At 57.0% G+C, this 24,362-nt stretch overlaps 1 protein-coding gene across 6 annotated transcripts; it reads right to left on the bottom strand.

The window, feature by feature from the left end:
- Window positions 1-620: 620 nt before the first annotated feature.
- ZNF385A (zinc finger protein 385A) lies at window positions 621-24,073 on the bottom strand. Of its 6 annotated transcripts, XM_032644258.1 has the most exons (9): window positions 20,786-24,073; window positions 19,015-19,208; window positions 14,273-14,409; window positions 6,870-6,980; window positions 5,081-5,243; window positions 2,944-3,192; window positions 2,407-2,576; window positions 2,103-2,222; window positions 621-1,960 (listed from the first exon to the last, which is right to left on the bottom strand). In XM_032644258.1, the coding sequence occupies exons 3-9, from the start codon at window positions 14,357-14,359 to the stop codon at window positions 1,730-1,732; spliced, it is 1,131 nt and encodes a 376-aa protein (XP_032500149.1). In that variant the 5' UTR covers window positions 14,360-14,409; window positions 19,015-19,208; window positions 20,786-24,073; the 3' UTR covers window positions 621-1,729. The 6 variants fall into 6 exon arrangements, with proteins under 6 accessions (XP_032500149.1, XP_032500147.1, XP_032500146.1 ...); XM_032644256.1 differs by lacking the exon at window positions 19,015-19,208; XM_032644255.1 differs by lacking the exons at window positions 19,015-19,208; window positions 20,786-24,073 and adding an exon at window positions 14,806-15,424.
- Between the last annotated feature and the right edge of the window lie 289 nt (window positions 24,074-24,362).

The following is a 24,362-nucleotide window of genomic DNA, read 5'->3' as shown; positions in this document are numbered from 1 at the left end:
TTTAAGAGACCCAAACCTGCTTATTTTGCAGATGGGGAAGTTGAGGTCTCGAGAGGGTAAGGACTAACCCTAAGGTCACTGTTTACATTGGGGCCGAGTAGAGCCTACAGCTCAGATTCCCAAGTCCCTGCCCCTACTTATTCCCATGCCTTGAGTGTTGCTGGCGTGCGTTTCCCACCAGAGGTACAAAAACCTGGATTCTTCCTTTGTCTGAGACCGGGTCTAGACCTGTCTGCCTAGAATCTAGAGACACGCACTGGAGCCTAGCGGTCTCCTTTTCCATGTCGTTGGCGCCGCCTGGTGGAGTTGCGGCGAATTCTCAACAGCCGTGGCTGCAATCCGAGACCTGGACTCGAAATGATTCCCCAGGGCCAAGTTGACACTTGAGCTGGGCCGGAGTAGGCGTGAGTGGGATGGGGAGCTCTGCTCACTTTGCGCAAGCCTCGGATCTTGCCTCCTCCCAGCCCCGTTTTCCCGTCCCCCTCCTTCTTCTGGCCCTCTTTCCTGTGTGCCGCCCCGCCCCCCCCCCCCCCCCCCCCCCCCCGTCACCATACACATACACTTCCTGATGGAATTGCTCCCAAGTCAGCGGGCAAAGATAGAGAGTCTGAGTCTGGGGACGGAGGGCAACGAATCCAGATTTTATTGTCAGGGAGGGGGAAAAGGGAAAGACGTGGGCTGGGGGCCGGGGTTGCTACATCGTCAAGCAGAAAGAGTTGATGGGGAGGGGAAGGCCAGTGGGGGCCTGTCCCCCTCCCGGGTCTGTGCTGGAAGGACTGACGATACGGAAACCACAAGGTGGGGTGGGGAGGTCACGACCCCGCCCGAGTTGTGCAGTGGAGGTGTCTGGTGGGAGGGGACAGCCATGAGGTCTAGGAGCTGGGATGGGGTAGGCTACAGACTGCAAATCCTGCGGAAAGGGGCGGGGCGGGGCGGGGGCGAGGCTTCTATTGCTTTTTGCTCACAGTTTTGCGGAAGGCGAGGCGGGGGTGGGCTTGGACTGGACACCCCTTGCCCCCCTTGGTACCCCTTGGGCGATGGGTGCTGGTGAAAAGAATGGAATCCGGACTGGGAAGGAAGAAGGTGAGGGAAGGGTCTATAGGGGCATCTACTTGGTCCCACCCAAGTGCCAGAGATGCCACCAAGTGCTGCCCATGGGCCCGGCTAGACCTGGGCTGGGGCGTGATGCGGGGCGGGCACAGTGAGGTTGCAGGCGGTAAAACCAAAGTGCTTATGAGGGACCCAGGATCCCGCCTGCTCCCCTCCCCCTGCGGAGGACGGGGGTGTTCACGGAAGCGCTTCAGTTTGGGGGTAGGGGGCCGGAGTCCCAGAGTCCGCTTATTGCCAAGAAAATCCATTTCTGCCCCCTGGACCCCGATCATGGCTTGTGAACCCCGTTTTGTGCTAGGTTTGGGGGGGAAGGGCTGGATGCACATGGCTTTTGGGAGGGGGTGTCTCCAAGGGGGCCCGGGGGTAAGACAGCCCCCCCTTTTCTAGGGGAGAGGGAAGGGCAGGGGGCGGGGTTCCCTGAGATCTGGGGTGTTCCCCCCCTTCTGAAGCCCCCCTCCCCCGCTACCCCTCCCCTTTCCTGGAACCCCGTACCTCGGGGTGGGGGGGAAGGAGAGAGATCATTCAGGGAGTGCCGGGAGGAGGGACGGACTGGGAGCCCGGAGGCCTGGGTCCCGGCTGGAGGTGGGGGGTTTGAATAGGAGGGGGTTCAGGGTTCAGGTCAGTAGGGGGAGAAGAGGATGGGTCCGTGCGCAGTTCGGATGGGCCCGGGGGCCGGGTGGAGCAGGGGGTGGGTGATCGGCGGTCCCTGGAGAAGAGGTGCGGCGGGAGCCGGGCGCAGAGACAGCGGGGAGCCTGCTGCCGCTGCCATCACCGCAGCCACCGCGAGGGGGCTGGGGAGCAGGCCTCCGGCCAAGGACTTGGGCAGCTCCTTGGAGAAAGTCAGAGTGCCCTGCAGGGGGGAGAGGGGCGGGGAGAGGGAAGTCATTCTGTGGCCCCGCAAACTCCACCTCTCCCAGGGCCGGCCGGCATCCCCTCTCCTCCCCGCTCCGGTCCCCGCCCCTAGGACGAATTCTCCATCGCCCGGGCCTCACCGCCAGCTCCCCGGCGCCCCTGGGCTTCTTGTGACGGCTCAGTAGGGGGTTGGGCTTCCCGGCCACGCCATCTCGGTGCCGCCGGCTGGAAATGTGCTGCAGGGACCAGTGGGTGGGGGGCTGTGAACCACGGGGAAAGGAGCAACCGCCAGGGAGCGGAGTGATCGCACCTCAGCACCTGGCCCCGCCCCTTCTGTGGCACCAAAGGACGAGCCTGAAGAGTCGTCTCACCCAAGCTCCCTGTCCCCCCTCCTCCCTCAGCAGGTGCGCTCTCCAGAGTCCTCGGAAAGGGCCTTGGACCCACCTGTTTCAGTTGGACCTCCGAGTTGACCTTGACATTGCAGATCTCACAGTGGAAGGTTCGGTCCTGGGCAGGGGCCTCTGGTTCCCCGGGAGTGGGAGGCCCCAGCCGAGGGTAAGCTTTGATGGGGCCCAGTCCACTTCGGGCCTCCAGAATCGTCTTGTGCTTAGTACCTGGAGCCCCCAGAGGGCGGGAGGTAAGAGGTGGAAAAAAATTCTCCAGGCTTACTACGCCTCAAATACCCACATTTCCAATTACTATATTGGGGGGGGGGCATCAAGTGTGGGGGCTTTCCAAGGCCCTTGGGACCCTTCCAGACACAAGGTGGGTCAGAGGAGAGTCACAGTTACCAGAAATAGGGCGGGGGCGGGGAGGGAACTGAGAAGGTCAGGGGCTAAGGAATGAGGGAGATGATTAGGGAGGGAGATAGGCTGGTGAGTCTTCGAGGGTCCAGGGATGCTGGAAGCCAGGAGGGTTAGGACATAGCGAGCAGGAGGGGATGGGGACAGGGGAGTGGGCGTGGTGGAGGGGAGCCCATACCTTTGTTATGTGCCTCAAGCTGGGACAGGGAGTTCACTGCCACCTTGCACAGAGCACAGTAGAGCAGCCGCTTGGCCTTCTCCTCCTCTTCCTTGCTTCCCCCAGGCAGGGAAGCTGGGGCTGGAGTCCCCCCTTCACCCTTGGTCACACCCTGACCAGTCTCCGGAACACTGGGAGGGGATGGGGAGCCAGGCTGTTTCTCTGGGGATCCTGGGGCTGGACCCAGTCCATTTTCCATGGAAACTGTCACTGGGGGAGAAACATAGGGATCATCCCAGATGGCTTTCGGAGAAGATTCTTTATGTGGAGGAGACCTAGCCCTGTTTCCCGGAGGGCAAGGGCCCAGGAGTCCCCACCCTGTGACAACATGCATGCTCTCATGCCCTGGACCAGAGCCAGATGTGGTCCAGCTGCCGCAGGCTGGGTGTGAGACTCCAGTGCCTGGCTCATTCTCCATAAGCTGGGAATGGCTGAGGGGTCCAGCCCCACCAGCCTCCCCTTCAGCCAGGGTGAAGCTGGCAGCCAGCCTGGTGAGGGGGAGAGGGGCATGGAACAAGGAACCTCCCCTCCGAGGCCTGCCAGCCAGCCTGGGCTTCCCGCCCGGCCAGCCCCTTCTCAAGAGGCCTGCCCTGTCCCCAGGGAGGCATGCCAAAGAACTCTAGGAAGGGGCAGAAGCGAGGTGAGGAGAGGTTGGGAGAGACAGGCACAGACATGGCAAAAGGGAAACAGAAACAACAGAACCAGAGAGGGAAGAAACAGGGATGTGGGCTGCTCTATAATTCATGGCTTGATTAAAGATGCACAGGCCCCAGGCCTCAGCGCTGGGTTCTGGCCTCTGCACAGGGGAAACTCTAGCGCTCCCATTCTTGCTCCAGCAGCTGATCCAGTTTCCGGGTCAGGGGGAGGCCGGGGGTGGGGCTGGGGAGCTGGTGGGAGGGGACCTCCTGAGCCCTGCCAGTGTCCATTTTGCTGGTCCATCCTGTGATCTTTCCTTTTCTTTTCTCTTCCTCATTCCTGACATCATTTATCTCCATCCCAATCCAGACAGCACACTCACATCTCTATCTGGACAGAAGCTCCTGGCTTTCAAAAGCAGGGCAGGTCTCCTTACCTCCTTAGGGAGATACCCTAGGAACTAAGTGAGGTAATATGCAGCGAGCACCTAGAACAGGGCTAGACAGAAAACGCTAGCTACACCGCCACCATCATCATCCCCCTTCGACAGAGACATTACCAAGTCAACCTGAGATGTTCAGGCTAAGAAGCGGCCAGAACACAGTTAGAACGCAGCTCACCCACTCACCCTATCTGTGCATCCCTGAGGGACGGTGTGTGTTTGTGTGTGTATGTGTGGTGAGAGTGGGGCCTGCTTCCCAAGCTGGTGGTGCAGCTCCTTGGTTTTCATTCTCCTTAGGGTAGGGCAGGAAGGACAGGCAAGGACAAGGAGGACATGGGGATGTCAGGTCTCTCTGGAGTTGCCATGACTGACATCTGATGTAATCCCAGGATGGGGGTGGGAGTTAAGGTTGTTTGGCTGGGTTTCTTGGCTGTGAGTTAAGGTTGAGGATGGCCACCAGCCACGAGGGAGAAAGAATCTCAGAGTTGCTTTTTGTAAACCCGGAAAAGACCTCACGGATCTTCAAGTCTCACTCCCTCATTTCCGCGGGACAAAAAACTCTGGCCCAGAGAGGTCGAAAGATCTACCCAAGATCACCCAGGGAGTTGCCGGGGTTTCCTGGGCTCAGTCCTCCCTGGGGGGAGCCCCCATGGGCAGACCCTCAGATATCCTGATTCTCTCCCCTGCCCCTCTCCCCAAGATGAAATGGTCTCTCCCTGGATTTGGTGGTTCCCTTTTTCTTGAGGAAGTTTGCCAGGTAGCCTCACCCTAGCCCCTGTCTGAGTCACTGGGAGGTGGGGAGGACAGACAGCGGGGACTCTGCTGAGAGGAGCTGGGGCAGCAGTGGGGGTGACAGGATGGAAATTTCGCGTCACTGGGTTTGGCTGGGACTCACCTTGGGTGGGGCTGGGGTGGGAGCTGAGGAAGAGAGAGATGAAAGCAGAGGGGAGTTCTGGGAACTGGGGACAGAATGGAGGAGACAAGTTCAGTTGAAGGATGCTGGGGGGGAGTCAGACATACCTGGACGGGGGGCTACACCCTCTCCATTTGGGGGCGTGCCGCCTGGGGGAGCTGGATCTCCTGTTTCCCGGACGCTGGGCTCCCTGCCTCGAGTCTTGGCAGCCTCGATGCCTTTGACTCTTCGGGCATGGCGATTACCCTTGTAGTGTGCCTCAGCCTGGCTCTATAGGGATGGAGGAAGAAAAGGGAATCTGAGATCGTCTTTCATCTGAACATTCTCCCCATGGAGCTCCTTCAGGTGCTGGGGCGGCCTCAGCAGCCTGCACTTAACCTCTCCCTACACCAGGGAGAGGCAAAGCCCCATGTCGAGGACCCTGGTTACTCAGTCGCTGGGAACCTGGGTCCCCACCTAGCCCAGGCTCTACCCCACCACCACACCCAGGGCCTGCCTGCTGACTCAGGCTTCCCACCTTGTCCAGGGGTGAGGGAAGGGGACCCCACAACTACAGGAGAACCCTAAATGGGAGGGGCCGAGCAATCTAGCCAGTCCGCATCCTCTTCGACCCCCGGCCTTCTCTGCCTGTGTCCCCTGGCCCCAGGATCCAGCCTTTGCTGCTCCTGGGATTCCCACCCTCACGCTGGGAGTCCCAGGAGCTCTGCAGCCTGGGCTGTACCCTGACTACTCCCCTCTGGGTCTCATTTTCCCTGAAGCCTCTGCGGACACCCTGGAGGACCCTGGCCCCAAGCCCAGCTCTGGAGACGGAGAGAGCAGCAGAGACAGCTGTCAAAACAGAGGCGCTTGGTGGGGGAGGGGAGGGGAGGGCAAAAAGAGGAGAGGGCTGTTTACTATTGGCCCCTGGCCCCTCCAGTCTCCCACCCTCCAGCAGTGAGCAGAGCCAGGGTTGGGAAAGGGGATGCCTGGGGTCGAGGTCAAGGGGAGGTCTAAATCTGGGTTGGTCCTGGAGCCACCCCACACTGTGTGCACCCCCTGCTAAGAACACACAATCCTGGAACCACAAGGTCACCCAGACAGGCGTAAAGTAGAAATAAAAGGTGTGGAGTGGGCCAGGGGTGTGCAGAGCCTGGAGGCATGGTGTGGCACGCGCGCGCACGTGTGTGTGTGTGTGTGTGTGTGTGTGTACTGGGTAGAGAAACAGAACATGCTTTCTTTTTCCTACTCAGCAGAATGAGGCTCTGCTGTTTTTCTCCAAAACTTCTCAGAACCTGCACGCCACAAAGGCCCCTCTAGACCCACACAAAAGTCCCAAGGGAGCCTCCGAGGGAGAAAATCTGGGAGGCCAGACACCAAGGTTCTGAGTTTGGGGTGGCTTCTCCCATGCGAGAGGCTTTCCGTTGGGAGAGCAGTGGAGGGCCAGGCCTTGTGTGTAATTTGGAGGGAGGATGGTGGAGAGAGGAGGAAGCCAGGAGGTTAGAGGGAAATGGGTGAGCCGGGGAGGAGTTTAGCAGAGGCCAAGGAGGGCACAGGCTCTGCGGGGAGCCAATGACGTAACTCAGCCCTGCACCCAAGACCAGAGGGCCAGAGGCCACACTCCCACCCAGACACAGATGGCCACCTGTGTTCCAAGAAGTTCTGAGCCAGGGATGCCTTAGTCCCCAAGGGAGGGAGGGGTCAGCCTTAGAGGACTGGGCTATATACTTCAGGTCAAAATATACAGCCATCTCTTGTCCCTCCTGAGTGCTTTCCATCAGCCCTGCCTCTCCTGCAGTATCCCCTCATATCCCCCTAATCCCTGCCCCTTACCCAGAGCTCCCAGACCCTGCCCTCCCCTAAGATCCCCTGGTCATCCCTGCCCCAGCCAGTGGATGGGTGAGCAGCTGGGTTTCTTACCTGAGAATTGAAGCGGATCTGACAGACATTACAGGAAATGATGGGCCGCTTGGTCTTGAGTAAGGGTCCCCCAAAAGTGTGGGACAGTACAGCCTTCTGCACAGGGTCCATCTGTGGAGGCAGGCTGGGGTGAGCCAGGAACCCCAGCACAAGCTCATGTCCATCACAACCCCACTGGCAGCAGCTGGGTTGAACCAAAGTCCCCAGAGCCTCCTCCCAATCCCCCAGCATGCCAGAGGGCTCTGAGCCTCAGCTCCCTGACTCCCTCCCAGCCCAATCTTCATAGCACTGGAAGGGACCTGAGAGATCCCCCGGCCCAGTGCTGCCATTTGACAGAAAGTAGAAGTGGTTTGCCCAAGGTCAGAGCATGACTTAATAGCAGAGCTGGGACTTGAACCTGGACTCGTCTCCATCCGTTATACCATGAAGATCAAGCTCTGTCACCTTGACCTTCCTCCTGGGCTGATCCACCAGAGGCCCACTCAGGAAGTCTCAAAGCATCCCAGACCCTAGGGCTCTCAGCTGCAGCCTTTTTCGGCCTCCTCTCTGGGGCAAGACCATCAACCAAGCCAAGCTTCTGGTCCCAGGAGACAGATGTTCCTAGCTTCCCATCTCTGCGCCCCAGGTTGCCCTAACACACTCATTCCCTGGACCTCATAAAGCAGTAGCTTCTAGAGGGAGCAAAAGAACTCAGGAGAGAGTAGGTGGCTCCAGCGGGAATAAGCCGGAGAACGTAAGAAGCTGGGCTGGCCTGAGGCAGCCTGGGGATCTTCTGAACTCCCTCCCCTTGGTCACAGGGCTATGGGGCTGGGCTATGGGGTTGGGAGGGATCAGGAACGGCCTCTGCCCCCACCCTGGGTCAGCAGATGTCTTTGCAGTCTCCTGCCAAGAGTTCACATGAGGCGGGAAGAGGATGGGAGTTTCTGTCTGAGGCTTTCTGCTATGAGGATAAAGCCAGGGGCCTAGAGGCATGAAAACTGCCTCCCTGCCCTGTCCTCCTCCCTTCTGGCCCCCAGGCGGCCAGGGAGAGGCAAGCCTGGAATGCAGCTGAGGCTGAGTAGAACTGGGTGGTGGCTGGGATCTCTCATAAGCATGGAACCAGATTAGAGCTGAAACCTTATCTTCTAGGTGGAAGGATCAAGTGAAAAAAAAGTTGCTGGGGGTACCCAGCTCCTCAGCTGAGGCCCTCCCTGCACCCAGGTCTTCATGATTCCCCATGAGACACTGGTGAGAGACAGGAACACGGAGCAGGGGGAAGAAGGTGGTCTGGAAAGGGGCTTTAGCATCCCTGTGAAATGCGCCATCCCATTTGGCAGTGGCAGAGGCAGGAGCCAGGTTCAGATAACCAGTCTGACAGACCAGTGTCAATTTCCTGGCCTGCCGTTGGCTGGAAGCAGCCCCTCTCAGTGGCTTACTCTTCACCTCCTGGAAGCCCAGGTCCTTTTCAGGGAAAAGCCAAACAGGGGAAGACTGGGTATGTCTGTGTGTGTCTAGGCAGTCTATGATCAATCTGTGCAGGGGTGGAGTGCGAAGGCGTGTCACGTGCTGTGTGTACATCATTTCTGTATCAACAGTTCTGTGTCAGGGGCTCTGCCGAAGCCATGAATGGTCAGGTTGTGCAATCTTCAGCTGTGTGTTTATCGGTGTGAATGTATGATGTGTCTGGCAGGAAGACAGACCGAGTTGGAGACAGGCTTTAATCAGAAAGGGGAGACAGATGTTGCACTCAGCTCCCAGCCTCCGGGCGACAGTCCTCCCTAACCAGGGACCCCCCCAACTCTGCCCCAGGGTTCTCCATAGCCCCTGGATGTCCTCACATGCTGGGTGGGGAATGGAATTCAGCCCAAACAGAAACCCAATCTGGGCCAGGAAACCTAAGTCGATGAAAATGGTAGGGAGAGAGGAGTGGGATGGAGAGGGGAAGGCAGAGGTCCCTGGCTCTGTCTGTGCCCCACCCCAGGACCCCAGCCTGCTCCCCAGAGTGGCTGAGGACCCAGTGCCCTGAGGATGACCTGTGAGCTGACTGTCCCAACATCCATTCCCTGCAAATTGGTCCCTGTCCCACTTGGGTCCTTCCTCCAGGTGAGAGCCTTTTCCTTTGCACAGCCCTCTCCTCAGGCTTAAGTCCATAAACACCAACTAGGAGTGGGAGGTGGGCAGAGAGGAGGGCCGCAACCCAGTCAGGTAGGTCCTTCCCACCCTCTCCTCCGGGAACCGAGGAGACACCAGGCTGAAGGTGAGGGTTCCTGGGCCCAATCCCTGCGCAGGTGGAATATGAGCCACTGAAGTGCAGCTCCAGGCCAAGGTCAAGAGGCCCTGGTGACCTAGATGAGGGCTCTCTGGGGAGGGGTGAAGGCCAGCATCTCCCAGAGCCCTCTCACTCCAGAGCCCCTTCCCTAGGATTTTGGCCTAGACACTGTCTGGAAAGGTCCACAAAACAGTCTCCTCCCACCTGCCCTCCAATAGCAGACATGAAAGGGAATCGCTCTCCTAAGCTGGGGCAAAATGAATCAGGAAGGGCAAGGGGGAGGGAAGGGGGAAACCAGATCAGGAACACCAGGAGGGGCTATGATTATATTTCCTTCCATTGCCCTTTATCTGATGGCACCGCTGCCCCTGTCTGACCACCACACCACCTCCCCGCCCCAAATAAAGGCAAAAAGGGAAGGGGGATGGAATCTCAGGGATGGGAAGACCTGAGGGACAGGAAGGATTGAAACAGGAAAGAGAGGGAGCTAGAGGGTGTCTAAAGAGCAGGTGGAAGCTGGTGGGGGAGGGATGCTAGGAAGGGGACTAAGGCTGAGATGGGGTCAGGGCTGCATAAGGGATCTGACCGGCGGCGTGGCAATTTGAGGGTAGGTGCAGGACCTGATGGGAAGTCTGAAAATTTGGGGGACTTCAAGGATCTGAGAAACAGAGGCCGGGGTATCCAGTATGGTGGCAGCAGTCTGGGGGGCGCCAGATGGGATCCGGAGATTGGTTGGGGCCGCGCCGGTCGTGGGGGATGGGCCGGATAACCCGAGGACCAGGCGAAGGGAGAGGTAGGGAGCCGGGCAGGGGCGGGCGGGGATGGGGTGGGGGGGGCGCTGCGGCAGCGGCGGGAGCCAGGGAGAGAGGAGGGGCCGGGTGGCTTACCCTGCGGGACCCCGGGGGACGCGGCTCCATGGCCCGGGGTGGCGGACCCGGGAGGGGAGGCCGAGCCTGGCCGGGCCGGGCAGGCCGGGGACGCGGCGTTCGTTGCCCGGGTGGCTCGGGGCTGTGCGGCCGGGCCGGCCCGGAGAAGGGGAGGCGGCGCCGGCCCGGCCCGGAGCCCGCCCCAGAGGCGGGGCCGAGGACGGGGGCGGGGATAGGGAGCTCGGGAGGCTTGAAGGGGCGCTAGGGCGAAAAGAAGAGAGGACGGGGCGTTCATGTACAGACACTCGTTCCAGAAAGACCTGGTCCTGGCGAAGGGCCCCTCGGCCTGGCGACGGGGCATTGACCAGATGCTCCACTGGGCTTCCTCCAATGGGGACCCTTGCTGGGTCCAGTATCCCTACCAATGGCCGACCCTGTTTCTCTAGCTTGGACCTTTCTCCTTTCTTTCACCCCTTCCACCCTCGCTCTTCTGCTGACAGCTTCTCTTTCGAGTCCGCAGACGACCCTTTCCCTGCTCCCTCTGCACACGACCCCTGTGCCCCTTACACATGTCACTTCCCCTACTAGGAATGCAAGACCGAGCCCAGGTACCCAGGTGTCAGGCACTGCTCTCTTAGTGACTCCTCTGAACGGTGGAGCTGGGGTCGCCCAGGGCAGAAGCGACCTCAAACTGGGGACATCATCCCTAACCTCTTCCCACCTCCTCCTCTCGCCCGCCACCTGCTGGAGAACCAGGTTCCCGAAGGGCTTATGCTTCGTGCACTTGCTGCCCTCTGGCGGTAGAGTGGGGGCAGCACTGGGGGACGAGGGACAGGAGGGCAGAACAGCCCACTGCCCCAGACACTTCCTTATCCTCTCTGGATAGGTCCTGGGATTCCGGCTCTCTCATCTCCGGATCTCATCCCCTCCGTTCCACCTAGGGCCGAGAGATGAGCGAAGCAGGGGCCTGGATGTAGAGAGAGGCTGTCTTTGGGAGACAGTGAGGGATGTCCAAGGGCAGAGGGACGCATAGTTCAAGGAGGGGTCTAAGGGGTAGGAATTACCCGAGTAGGAGACATCTGGAAGTATTAGTGCAGGGAAGGAGAGACTCTTCCGTGAATAATAATACCATCATCACCACCTAATGTTGACTGAGCCCTTGGGATGTGCCAGCGTCTGGACTGAGCTCTTTGCGTGGATTATCTAATTTAATCTTTACAACCACTATTATAATAGTAAATACTATTATTATCTTCATTTTATAGATGAGGGAACTGAGGTTTAGAGAAGCTAAATAATTTGTCCAAGGTCATAAGCTAGTAAGTGGCTGAACTGGGATCTGAATTTAAACCCGGGCGTTCTGACTCCAAAGCCCTGTACTTAACTGCTGCATAGTACTGCCAAGGCATGTCTGCAGCTTTTCTGCAGTCCTCATTCCCCTGCAGAATTTGGCACTATTGATGCAGCCTGCTACACTCTCTCCCTTGGCTTCTCCAACTCTATAGGCACCTGGTTCTGTCCCCACCCCCTCCTGTGGCTCCTTCATTTCCTTTGCAGGGGCCTGCCTCCTCCTGTTCCTACTGCCTAATCCTGCTTATTCCCCAAGGCTTGGGCCTTGGAAACTACCTTTCTCTCTCTGATCCTCTATTAAATAAAAACAATGAAATAACGTAATAATCACAGCAGCTTACACTGATTGAAAACTTACTTTGTGCTAGGTGCTAGGCATTATGATTATGTAATACGATTCTCACAACAACCTTGCGAGTTGGTACTATTACTGTCTTCTTTTACAGCTGATAAAATTGAGGTTCAGAGTGGTTAAGTAATTTGCCTAAAGTCACACAGTCAGTACTTTTGGAAAATCAATTCAAATCCTGCCAGTCTGATGCCAAAGCTGGTATCACTCAACACCTGGCCACACTCTCTCCAAGCTTATCCACTCTCATGGCTTTAAATAGCTCCTCCCCACTAGAGGCCGTGGAGCCACGAACCTGGGGAGTCAGAAACTTGGGATTATCCACGTGAATCAACTAAGTAGCTTTGTGATCTTGGGAAAGTCACTTAACCTCTCTGGGTCAGTGTTTCCTCATCTATAAAATGGGGACAAAGATAGGAGACCCAAGGTTAAGTGTAAATCAGGTATGTAGACTGGGGGGAAACTATTCCCAGCACCTTCTGCTCCAGTCACACCCAGTCAACTGCAGTTTCTCAAGTGCTCTTTTTTAGCCCTTGTTTCAGTCTGGAGTGTTCTCTGAAATCCCTTTTAAAATCCTACTAATAGTTCTTCAAAGCCCAAATCATAATGTCATCTGCTCCAGCTTCAATCCCTTTTTCCTCTGCTGTTTCTTTTTTTTTTTCCTGCTCAGCTCTGGTTGGTCCCTCACCACATCCAACAAGTCTTTCCTGACACCCCCTTGGGCTCCCCTACAAGCTACCTGCCTCCAGCACAGCTCTTCTCACACTATAGGGTAAATGTTAACTTGCTGTCTTTCCTACTACACCGTGAGCTCTCCAAGCACAGACTGAGTCCTGTGTCCCTGATACCAGTGCCTTGCACATAGTAGGTGCTCAAAATTATTTTTTGTTCAATTGAATTTTTGTTAGTGTCTCTGTCACAAAATTTATAACCCTCCCTCTGTTTTGCATTGTAGATCACTGCATACACATCTATACTTCTTTCCTGAATATAGCGCCTTTAGCATGGGAGCATGTCATATTTACCCTCATGTCTCCATTTTATCTAGGACAGCGCCTTCCTGATCGTCATTACTCAATTTTCTCGTCTGTAAAATGAGGATAAAACGACAGCTACCCCATAGAGTTGCTATAAAAACTGACATATGAAAAATGCTTTGTAAACCTCAAAGCGCATTGCAAATGTTGGTTTGGATTCTCTGGGAGGAGTTTGGAGGAAGCAGCAGGTATAAAGAACTGTATTTGGAGTCAGATGCTCTGGGTTCAAATCACACCTTAGGCACGTACTGCGTCAACTTAGATAAATTCCTAAACCCTTCTGGGCTTTAGTTTCTGTCTTCCAGTACGTCAAACTGGAATAATAATGTCTACTTTGTTGGGTTGTGGTGAGGATTAAATGAGATCAAGTATAGAAACATCTACTGCAGGGAATTCCCTGGCAGTCCAGTGATTGGGACTCCACATTTTCACTGCTGAGGGCCTAGGTTCAATTTCCTGGTTGGGGAACTAAGATCCCACAAGTCGCACAGTGTAGGCAAACAAACAAAAACCACACGCACACACAAAAACACATCTACTGCAGTGCCTGGTGCATAGTTGATGCTCAGTACGTGTTTGTAACTGAGTATGGTTTGATGGTGGGTTACTTGAATTGAATAAAGCTGACTTCCCCCAAGCCTTTAGCTCCAGCCCACTCTCCGGGACCCAGATTCCGACTGTCTGCTGGACATTTTTGGCTCAACGTCCCGCTGGTCCACCAACTCGCCATGTCCTAAAGTGCGTTCAGCAGCCTCACCCCAGGCCAGCCTCCTCCTCTAACTCCCTGCCCCTGGCAAGGTGATTTCTTTCTCCCGGTCACAGAGGCCTGAACCCTGGAGTCATCCTTGACTCATCTTCTCTCCCCCACCCCCAAACCCTGGTTGGTCACCGTGGCCTGTCAAGATTTCCTTGGAAAAACCTCACCCACCCCCCTTCCTTCACGCACTCTGCCGATGCCACGGGCCCAGTCTGGCTCTCCAGGTTCCCCTGCAGGCCCTTATTGCTGGGACAGCCTCCTAACTGGCCACCATCCTCCAGTCTCTGCTCCCTTCCATCCAGCTGCCCCACTCACCTGCCTCAAACACTGCCCCTTCCCACTCACTCTCCTGCTCAAGAATGGATAATGCCTCCCTATTTCATAGTGATTAAATCGAGACGACTTTGCCAGCCCTCCAAGCCCTACCCCACTGACCCTACCCTACCCACCCAACGGTGGGCTCCAGAGAGCTGGAGCTTACAAACAGGCTGCTTGTGCCCTTGAAGAGTCTCTCTTTCCACCTCCCTGTACTCACTACCCCCAGTCTAGGTCTTGTGACTTCTCTCGATGGTGGACACTAGCACAGTGTCTGGCCCGTAGCCGGATTTCAGCGAACATTAGTTGTTATTGTTGTCACTAGTATACCAGAGAGCCAATGACACTTGTAACTGACTAGAAGTAAAGGAGATGGGGCCCTAAGAAGACATAAGGAATTGGATACAAGAGGAGAAGAGGGCAGGGAGGGAAGCAGCTGGGGTGGCAGAAGGGTGGGGAAGGCAGGCAGGCTGCTACTCACAGTGCTGTAGTTGCTAAAGAGGCCCAGGGTGGGTGCCGGCTCCAGTGGGAAGGGCAGGATCTGCTTGAGGTCCAGTGGGGGCTGCATGATGGGGGGCTGCCGTAGCAGAGGGAGGGGCCCTGCCCGGCTCAAGCTGCCTAAAGACCAGAGAAAACATTATGTGGGGCAGGAAGGCTGAAGCTCGGGAGCCCAACCCAAGCCTGGCAGTCCCACTTCCCAGCTGGGGGCCCACACTCAGAAGTGTGACCCCCATCACACACACTTCCCCTGCCGGTTGGCTCCGGAGCAATGGAGCACGGTGCCCTGTGGGCCTGGGGGAGGGCGCAGACCTGTTGTTCTTCCCTTCTGGGTGATTTTCACTTCCCCCTTCTCCAGCCTCCCTCCCCCAAGACCTTTAGGCATTTTACAGACCCAGGAAAATCACAGGCCTTCTCTGCAGGCCGCCTGCTGGACCACAAGGAGTCCCATGCCCCTGGCTATTCCCTTCTTCTGGTTTTGCTTTCCCCCAGGGAATCCCAACGGCTAAGTCTTACCCCAGGGAGAACTGTCAGGTGAGTGATTCATCCCACTGCTTAGAGAGGAATATTGAGGCCTGTATTTGGAGGAGGGCTGCTGGATCTTTCAGGGTCCCCAAAGTTATGATTTTGTCCCAGTCGTAATTCTTAATTAACTGTCGATGTCTCGGGGTAGGAAAGTGGCATTCGATCTGGGAGGTGGACTGCCTGTGGTCATTCTCAGAGCCCCTTCTCCCCACCTTCCTGTCCTCCCCAGGTTCCTCTGTCAGCCGCGGGAATGTTCAGCTCAGGCTCTGCGGGAGGAACTGCGACCAGTCCCTGGGAGGGGAATGCCTGGGTCTGACCCCAAGGGGAACTGAAACTCCACTACCGTCCCGGAAAGCTTCTCCTCCTGCCCCAGAGCCATGGGAGGAGCCCTGCCAGGCTCCACAAGGCTGGCCCCTCTGGGCTTCTGCTGGCCCAGCTCCCTTCTGCGACTTCTCTGTCAACCAGTCAGGGAACTCTGGCTGCCCTTCATGGCTCTGGCAACCCCCGGCCAGCAACAGGGGTCCCCAGGAACAAAGGCAAACCCAGGAGGCTGCAAGCTTAGCCCCGTCCTCCCATGACCTTACTGGGGCAGAGGGTCCCCCTGGGATCCTTTCCTACTCCCTCCAGAGACGGCCCCTTTTCATACCTTCAGTGTCTGGTGCCTGCTGCCCCCAGGCAGTGGCCTGGCCCTGGCCCCCCAGGGGCCTGGGCCTGACAGCGTCCCCTTCCCTTGGTTCTGCCCCCTGCCCCCTCCCTTGCCAGCCTCCCCCCCAGTCCAGTCAGTAGAATCAGCCAATCAGAGTCCTGGAAAAGTGGGGCAGAGGGGAGGGCGGGGGAGCAGGGATTAGGGGAATCGGATGCGAGAGGGTGGGGGTGGGGAGGGCTCAGGCACAGCTGGGGGCAGGGAGCTGGTCCAGGAAGGTCTGGAGGGGTCTGTCTTTTCCACCCACTGCTCCGACTGGGCAGCTAGGGTGCCTGAGGCAGAGAGGGGTCAAGGCTGCTGGGAGCTTGGGCTGCAGACATCTAAGGGTTGAAGGAGAAGGGCAGGATGCTTGGCTTTGGCCCTTGGACAGCTGGGGGTCTGTATGTCATGTCCGTTCCCTCCTCTGCCACCTCGGGGTTGAGATGGGGTGGGGGAGAGGAGAGAGAGAGACAGACAGACAAAAGTGAGTGAGATAGAATGGGAAAGACTGACAGAAGCAGCAATAGGCGACTGAGAAAAGGGACATAGACACTGAGAGAGAAGAGGACAGGGGACAGTGGAGAGATGAAGAGAGTGAAATGAGAGAGAAACAGGGACACCGCTGAGAAGCTGGGCACAGAGCTAGAGACGAGGGCAGAAAGACCAGAGGACAGAGAACAGAGAGAACGAGAGAGGGAGAGAGGAGACAGAGGGACCGACAGACTGACGGGGCAGGGCGACCATCTCCCCTTCCCCTCTGTCCGCCCATGGCTTCTCCCCTCTGTGCCCGCCTCCTCCTGTCTGGCACACAAGGCCAGGGCAGCCTTAACGAGCCCCAGGCGGCATCAGGAATGGTGAGAGAAACCTGAGCACTCCCAGAGTCCCAGGCACCCAGCACCCACCCCAGGCAGCTGGTCCGGGGCTGGTACTTGCTCCGGCCCCAGAGAGGGAGGCAGCTCAGCTCCTTGACCCTTTCCTGGCTCTGAACTCTCCAGTCCCCCGCCCCTCAAACAACCACCTCAGAGGAGAGAGGTGAGTTCCACAAAAGGCAACAGAAGAAAAGAATGTTTTCAGGTAAAGCACTCTGAGTAGTAGCACATTTAATCTCTGAGGTGACTGTTCTATGGCGTAGCTGATACTAGTTTTTAACCATCTGACACTTGAAGAAACTGAGGCTCAGAGAATTGATAAAGGCTCGGCTGACGTTACACAGCCTGTAAGTATCAGAGCCGGGATTTCCGTCGAGATCTGCCACCCTCTTTCTCTGCTACGCAACCCCAAAGGGCTCCCATTTAACCCTGAATTCAGCAGAGATCTGAGAAAGGCTTCCATCTTGTCCAAGGAGAGGAAGGGGAGAACAAGTTCCATGTACTTCCTGGGGTTGGAGGAAAACAGGTAGCAGCCAGTCAGTTCCCTCTAGCCAGCAACTCATCTTTTCCACTGACAGGAGCCCTGGGGTCCGGGGAGGGAAGGGGAAGTGGGAGGAAGGAAGGAAGGATGCAGTGAGGCAGGGAAGCAAAGTGGGCAACTGGAGATTCATGTGTCTCTTTCCCAGATTCCTGGGTCCACTCCACTGAGATCAGAGGTGGGAGGGGGCAGATGGCAACTTACAGACCACGTGGGGAGAAACTGGGCCCTTGGTGTCAGGTAGCCCACGCCTCAGTCCCCTCTCGGCCATCCTGAGAATAATATGTATGCCTGGCGCTTTACATATATGCCCCCCTGCGGATGGCTCTACTGCTCACTAGCTGGGTGACTAGCTCGTTTCCGAAGCCTCTCTGTCTCATTTCTCCTTTGTCAAATGAGAGCAACGGTACCTGCGTTGTGGAGTTGTTGAAAGGATTGAACAAATCCATGTAAAGTGCTGGCCTGCCACAAAGAAAGCTCAATAAATGTTTGCTAAATGAACAAATCCTCATCTTATAGATGACTGTCAGCTCAGAGAGGGGGAGTTAATTGAGCAAAGTCACACAGCTAGTGAGGGATTTGAACCTGTCTGGCTGGCTCCAGACAGGGCTTTCAGGCACCGCACTTTCCTAGGGATGGAGGGGGGAAAAGGCAGGAATATAATAAGGGCTGTGAAGGAGGAAATCCAGGGCTTCATATAGCTGGTTAGGTGAGGGCTTCAGGTGGGTTTGGAGGAGGAGGTGGAGAGCAAACCGGAGTGTGTGTGTGTGTGCGCGCGCACGTGTGTGGGTCTGCACACCATGTCAGGCATGGCAGGGAGGAGCTGAGGCCTGGCTGGGACAGGCCACTCCAGAGGGAAGCTCATTAGCTCCAGCAGATAGAGCCCCACCCAGCTCCATGGGGAGCTGCCAAATGCTTTATTAAAGACAGTTCCCAACCACTTTGGGGGGTGGGGGTGAAGTCTCAGTCCCTTGGATGGATGGCCATCTGTCCATTTCTGCACCCCACCTGGACCTAGGCACTTTGATCCTGCTCCAGTATCCCCCCAGCACCAGGCCACAACCAAGCCAGGTCTGACTCCTTACTCCTTCCATCCCACTCAGAGCTGGTCTTTTCCTTCCTCTCTTCCCCAGAAATTCTGGCCAGGTGGGAGTCCCAGTGCCTTGGCTGTCTCTGGTCGGGCCTAGGGCCTGAAGCCCCTGTGGCAAAGAATGGGAGTGTCTGCCAGTGAGCTGGCTCTGGGAGCGGCAGCGTGCGGGTAGGAACAGGAGCCAGGAAGGATGTGAGGGTAAGGCTGCAGGTTAGCGTTTGTCTGGAGATTGGGCCACAATGAGATTCAGATCTCAGAGAGGTATTGGGGATAAGGTTGCACGTAGCGTTAGGGCCCAAGGTGGTGAAAAACATGGGGTCAGCACTGGGTTAAAACGGGCATTACGCTCTGGGGCCAAAGGAGAAATGAGATTTGCGTCTGGACTGGAATCTCATCTCTAATCGATCCCCTTTTCACTTTAGGCCTTTTGGCCTCTTCTAACCCCAGAAATGCCTAAAACTGGGGGATTAAGGGGAGAGCCTGGAACCCCTAGATCTTGCCTTCTCGACCAAGTCTCAGGTATTTGAGGTATTTGTCCCCTTCTGCTGCAATTTCCCCTTCTTGGCAGGAGGCCGGCTGAGTGCTGGAAAGGCTTTGAAGTCAAAGATGAAAGCAACAAGGGGATGATTATGAACAACCGCTCAAAACATCATCCCTAATAACCCCGGGGGAGACGTGGGCGGGGGCAGGGCCTAAAGGGGGGAGGTGGCCAGGAAAGGCAGAAGGAAGACCCCTGGGGAATTTTCCTCGGCCTGATGGGAAAAGCCTCCCTCAATGCCCCCGTCCCACACACCATACCAAGGGCCCAGTTGGAGAGGAGGGTAAGCAGAGTTCAGAATGGTGAACCTGAGCCCAGAGCCACCAGCTTAAACCTGGGCCCACAGTCTAGCTCTTGAGCAGGCAGGCTGGGCCTCACCTGCCGGGCAGAGCACCTGCACACAGATTCAGTGGACCTCAGCGTTCAGAACCTGAAAACCTTAGAATGGGCCTCAGGCCTGGCCGGCAGCTGCCTCCCTCTCACCTTCCTTCGTCAAAGAGGGTTAAGGTATGTGGCCCGCCAGGCTTCCCACCCCTCTGTGGGCTGGGCACAAGGAAGGAGTTAATCGCAGTATCCTCAGGGAGGTGTGGTGGGCGTCCAGTTGGTGGCCCCTGGCATTCCTCCTGTGGTGGGATCTTGGGCTGGTTCGAGCGGGTTCCCGAGGTCTTCTCCAAGGCCTACTGACCAGGAGAAGCACGGCTCAGACTGGCCTGTCCTGGACAAGCGTGATGTTGCCTCTGGGGCCCGTGCCCAGGCTGGGGCCAGGGTGCAGGGACTGCACAGGTTGGAGGAATGGGGAGCCTGTGCTCTGGGAACCTGAGTCCAAGTGTGCTGGTGGGGGTCACGCCAGGGTCGGGACAGTCTTCATAGATGGGCCTGGAGTCTCTTTCCAGCTAGAGACACTCTTGGGAAGAAGGCAGGCAACCAGTCATTCGTGCCTCTGTTGGCTCATTCATTTAATGGATTTGATGGGGTGCCAGGTGGAGAGGGGCAGATGTAGAGTGGTGAGAGCAAGGAGCTACAGGAGTGGGGGGGCGAGAAAGAGGTGGAGGAAGGAGGGCAGAAGGGAAGAGAGCCACCTAGTGGGAGGCAATAGGGGTCAAAGGAAAGAAGAAAAGCAAGAGTCAAGGGGGCCCCGGCAGAGGGCTGATGTGGGAGCCAGGCGAGCCCTGGGGTGCCAGCATGCAGCCAGGTGTCCCCGGTGGGGGGGGCAGGGAGACCACAGGTGTCTGGGCCCGGTGGGGGGGTCTCCCACCACAAACAAGGCCCAGGAACTGGCCTAGCCAGGACAGAGGGCAGAGGTCAGAGGGCAGAGGACAGAGCAGGCCTGTGGACTATCGTGGAGGCAGGGGCCTGGAGCCCGACGGATGACGAGTCCTTTCCTCCCCCTCCCGGGGCTCCCTTCCCATGTAGGTCATGAGGCTGGGGTGGCTGTGGCTGAAGGGATGTCAGAGCCCCACGGGAGTCTCCCTCTGTCATCCTTGTACTCCCCAGGGCCCCTTCCTCTGCTGGTGCCCCCGGCCCAAGGCAGGGGTGGGGGTGGGGTGGGGGAGGAAGGAAGAAGAAGGCAGCCGGGAAGGAAGGGCCCAGGCAGCCAGAGCAGGGAGACAGAGGGGCAGGTCCCGGCGTGTTGGGGCAGGATGGCTGCGGAGACAGGATCCGAGCCGCAGGGGCCCTGGGATGGACAGTTTCCCACCCCTTTTTCTCCCCAGACCCCTTATCTTCAGCCCTCAGGTTCCCACCTCCCACCACACACCTCGAAGCTACACCCACCATCTTCTCCCCCCGCCCGCCCCTCACTTCCTCCTTTCCCTCTTATCCTGGGCCCAGAAGGATGTCGGAGTGTTTGAGCTAAGGGTGGGGGAAGGCCCCGGGGCGGGCGGGGGGTGGGGGAGGGGGGAACGGGTCAGAACCTTTCGCTCAACTCCGCCAGGCCAGGACCAGCCCCTCCCCCAGCCTCTCGTAGACTGTCATATAATATTCATGAGCCTCATGAATACGCAATGTTCTCATTACGGGGCGGGGGTCTCACTCGGCTCTGTCTCCCCCTTTACCACTCCCTGGATCACCGGGAGAAGAAGCGGCAGTTTGGGGAAGAGGGAAAGAGAGGGCCCCAGATGTGGAGCCAGAAGAAGGGGGAGGGGGAACCGGTGGCTGACGGGCGGCCGCAGTCACCGCGGTGCGGGAGGTTGGGGGGTGACCTACTGAGAGGGACCCAGGAGCCTGGAGCCGCGAAGCCGCAGAGCCCACTCACCGAGGATCATGCTGGGGACCCAGGCGTCCGCGGTTCCGCGTCGCTCTGTCCCGGGGGCCGTTCTGGCCGGGCTGGGGGTACGGGGGGTGGAGTCGGGGGAGGAGCAGAGGCCGGCCGAGGCGGAGCGGGGGCGGAGCCCGCAGCAGGTGAAGACGGGAGGAGGGGGGACCCGGGCACCCAGGGCTCCAGGAGAGGGCGTCCTGGCGGCTCCTTGTTTCCTCCCGCTTTCTCTTCTACTTGCTGCCCTGGGTCTTCTGGATTTACGGTGTCACTGCAGCCAGGGCTGGGGGAACAAGACATCTAGAGGACGGTGTGTGTTGATACAGGAAGCTGGAAACGAAGATGCCTGGGATCCCGGGAAGGGCTGAGTCTGAGGGCGGGAAGTCTGGTCACAGGCTGATATGGGGTGGGGAATGCCTAAGTACTCTGGCGAGGGATGGGGCCTGGCTGGATGGGACACCTGAGTCCTCTCCAGAGTGATGGGCTGGGCAGGAGCAGAGGGTGGGGCAGAGAACGTTTAGGTACTAGTTTGTTTCCCTGGCTCTGGAGCAGAATGCCTGGGGGCTGGGTCTCAGACGTGAAACGTGGGGTTGAAGATGGACCCCGGCTTGATCTCTGGCTGGGGTCCGAATGTCTAGGTCCTTAGGGAAGGTCTGAGGGAAGAGATTGCAATCAGTGGGCCCAAAGAGGTGGAAATAGAAGCTTGCAACTGAGATCATTAGGGCAACCAGAGATGACAGAAGATCAAGAACTGAGGCTCAGCCTTGTAGAGATGACCTGGATTGGTGGGGATGGGAGCATCTATCCAGGGCATTCCCCATTAAGGTGAACTTGGACTGAAGAGGCCTGGTAGGGGGTCTTTGATGAGGCGGAGGGGAGGATGGAGGATAGGACAGAATGTATGGGCTGGGGAGAACGTCAGGGGAGAGGCAGAGTACAGGACACCGGATGTATTCTAAGGACCAACAGGATGTATTCCAAGGCAAGCAACTGGGACCGCAGCGTGAGGCTGGAGTCTGGGAGTCTACGAGGTGTCTGGGGAAGATGCAGCTGCTGCAGCCTGGACCTGCCTGTACCTGCCCCAAGAGGGAGGGCAGCAGGAGGATTTCCCAGAATGCCAAGCAGCCAGCTTCAGGCCAACCCCAGCCAGAGGGAAAGGAGGTGTGAGTAGGAACTAGAACACTTGGGATTTAGGGACAGTGGAGGCAGGGAGGAAGAGGTCGGTAGAAGGGCAGGGGGACTGGAGTCTTGGAACAGTCTAGGAAAGAGCAAGGGGACTGAAGACTGGCATTCCTGGGTTCTGCAGGGAATTTAGGACCATACGGCTAATTAAGGTACAGGAAGTTCAAGTTCCTGTTTCTGGGCCTCAGCAGTCTCTTGTCCTCACTCCACTGATCTGGTTTGAAAAAAAGATCTGTTTCTGCACCTGCCAAGATGCTCCAGCTCAAGGGCAAGTGAATTCTGGGGGTGCTATCGCCTTGGCATTGTTCTGATCCAGAGACCCAGAGATCTCAGGGGACTGTGGCCTTGCTGCCCGAATCTGGCCTTGGGGGGAGAAGGTAGGGTCTCCGAGCCCATCAGAGGAGGTCCTCTTGCTCCAGAACCGACCTACCACCATGCTGTTCAAGCCTAGTATCACAAAGCCTGCTTCTCCCAGACCTTGTTATCTACCCCCGCTTGCCTCTTCCCATTCTTTCTCCTGGGTGGACTCAGAACAAACCAGAGTCAGCATCAGGTGTGGCTGATCAGTGATAGAGACCCCTTTGCCCTCATCCTCGTCCATCCTCCCACTCTACCCCCAGGGACCCTGTGTTAGGGAGGTCTTAGAAGAGGGGTTCCTTAGCTCACCAAGGGGAGGCAGCTGGCTGGAGGGCGGGGTGACCTTGCAGGCAGCTGGAGGGGGACAATGTGTGGGATGAATTCATTATTGATGAGCCCTGCACCCTGGGCTACTAATGAGCCCAGGCCGGCTGCTCTAATTGATGTCAAGAAACTTGAGACCCCCAGATCAGCTTCCCGCCTGCCAGCTGCCTCTCCTGAGCCCCCTCCCCCTTCTGTGCCCCCAGCTGCTCTGTTCCCTTCCCAGGGCCTCCTTTCCATCTCCACTGACACAGACGAGGCTAGGACTCAGGACTTCCCCTTCCCCTCTTGTCCCTTTGCATCACTCAAGTCTCAAGATGGGAGGCAGACAGGCTCTGGAGGGGCTGGGAGATTGGGAAGGGGGAAACAGACCAGAGCCTGAGAATTACAGTTCAGGGACAGAGAGGCTGGTGCTGGGTTACATCTGCAGCATTGCTGAGCCCAAGGAATTCTCATCTTGTTTTGTGCATCCTCGGGAGAGACCTTGTCACTCTCTGAGACTCAGAGGTACAGGCACTATACAGACACACCCATGATACTAGCCCAGTACTCACAGCCCACTTCCCCTCCTCATTTCCTCCTCATAATCGTATAAGAAATCTCAGATTTGGCCCCTGGAGTTCGGCTGATGCCATTCCCACCCATCCCCTGAGAGGCCGAGTATGGGATTTCCTTCCTGGAGAATTCCCAGTGCTTTGTTATGCCACAGCTGTCACCCTTGGAAATACTGCGTGTCTCTTTGCCTTGTCAGGTCTCACCCTGCCTGTCAGTCCCTCTTCATTTATGGGTTCTGGGAAGAAGTTCCCAAGTTACAGAATTATCAAGAAGTCACAGATTGGAGTGTGGAGCGGGCTTGGCCTCCTAGGAGAGATGTTTTTGAGATCACGTGGGTACTGATAGGCAGGAGCCTAAGTTAATAAGAATAGCCCTGCTGATGGGGGAAGAAAGGTGAGGAGGACCTCATTTCCTCCCCTCTCCAAATTCCCATGAATTTGTGGCTATGCTGCCCTCTGGTGGCTGAACTCTGGTTTAGCAGGACATGAACATCTTTGCCTCTAAAAATCCCGCTAGCATTTCAGCACCCCTCTCTGTCCTCTTCCTGGATATTAGGACAGTCCTAGAGGAGACAGAGGATCCTGAGGGGTTCCCTCACTCTGGTTTCTCTTCAAAGACCTCAAGGTCATGTTGGTTAAGCATGAGGGCTTTCACAGTCAGGCAAGGCTGAATTTGAGTCTGTGACCTTGGGCAAGTTACATAACTTCTCGGGACCTCAATTTCCCCTTGTGTAAATGGGGTTAATTGTACCTACTTCACACATGTAATTTCTATCAAATTAAATGAGATACTGTATGTAAACTATTTAACACTCCCTCTATGCACCAGAATACAATGGGCAATGAAAACAAAACAAAAACCCAACTGGCTTTCTTCTGATTTAGTTCTACGGCCTTTTCTCGCAACCCATTTCATTATTCTGATTTAGGAAAGCCCAGGTGAGTCTCTGGACCATGTTCCCCCACCTTCAACTTGGACCTCCCCCTTTGTATTCTTCCCTAACCCTCAAACCCAAAGAGAAGGGATTCTGCTCCCTTCTCTCCTGGAGGTGTGGGGGCCGGATCTGGCGGGGCTGGGTGATGAGCAGAAGAGTCAAGCCTTTCTTTCACCCCTTCCATCATCTCTTTCACTTAAGAAAAGGGAACCCCCAAACTAGTTCCAC

Source organism: Phocoena sinus, chromosome 10 (assembly GCF_008692025.1).
Source record: "Phocoena sinus isolate mPhoSin1 chromosome 10, mPhoSin1.pri, whole genome shotgun sequence".
NCBI lineage: Eukaryota > Metazoa > Chordata > Mammalia > Artiodactyla > Phocoenidae > Phocoena > Phocoena sinus.
The sequence above is the reverse complement of the archived record's forward strand: the minus strand, read 5'-3'. Positions and strand labels throughout refer to the sequence as shown.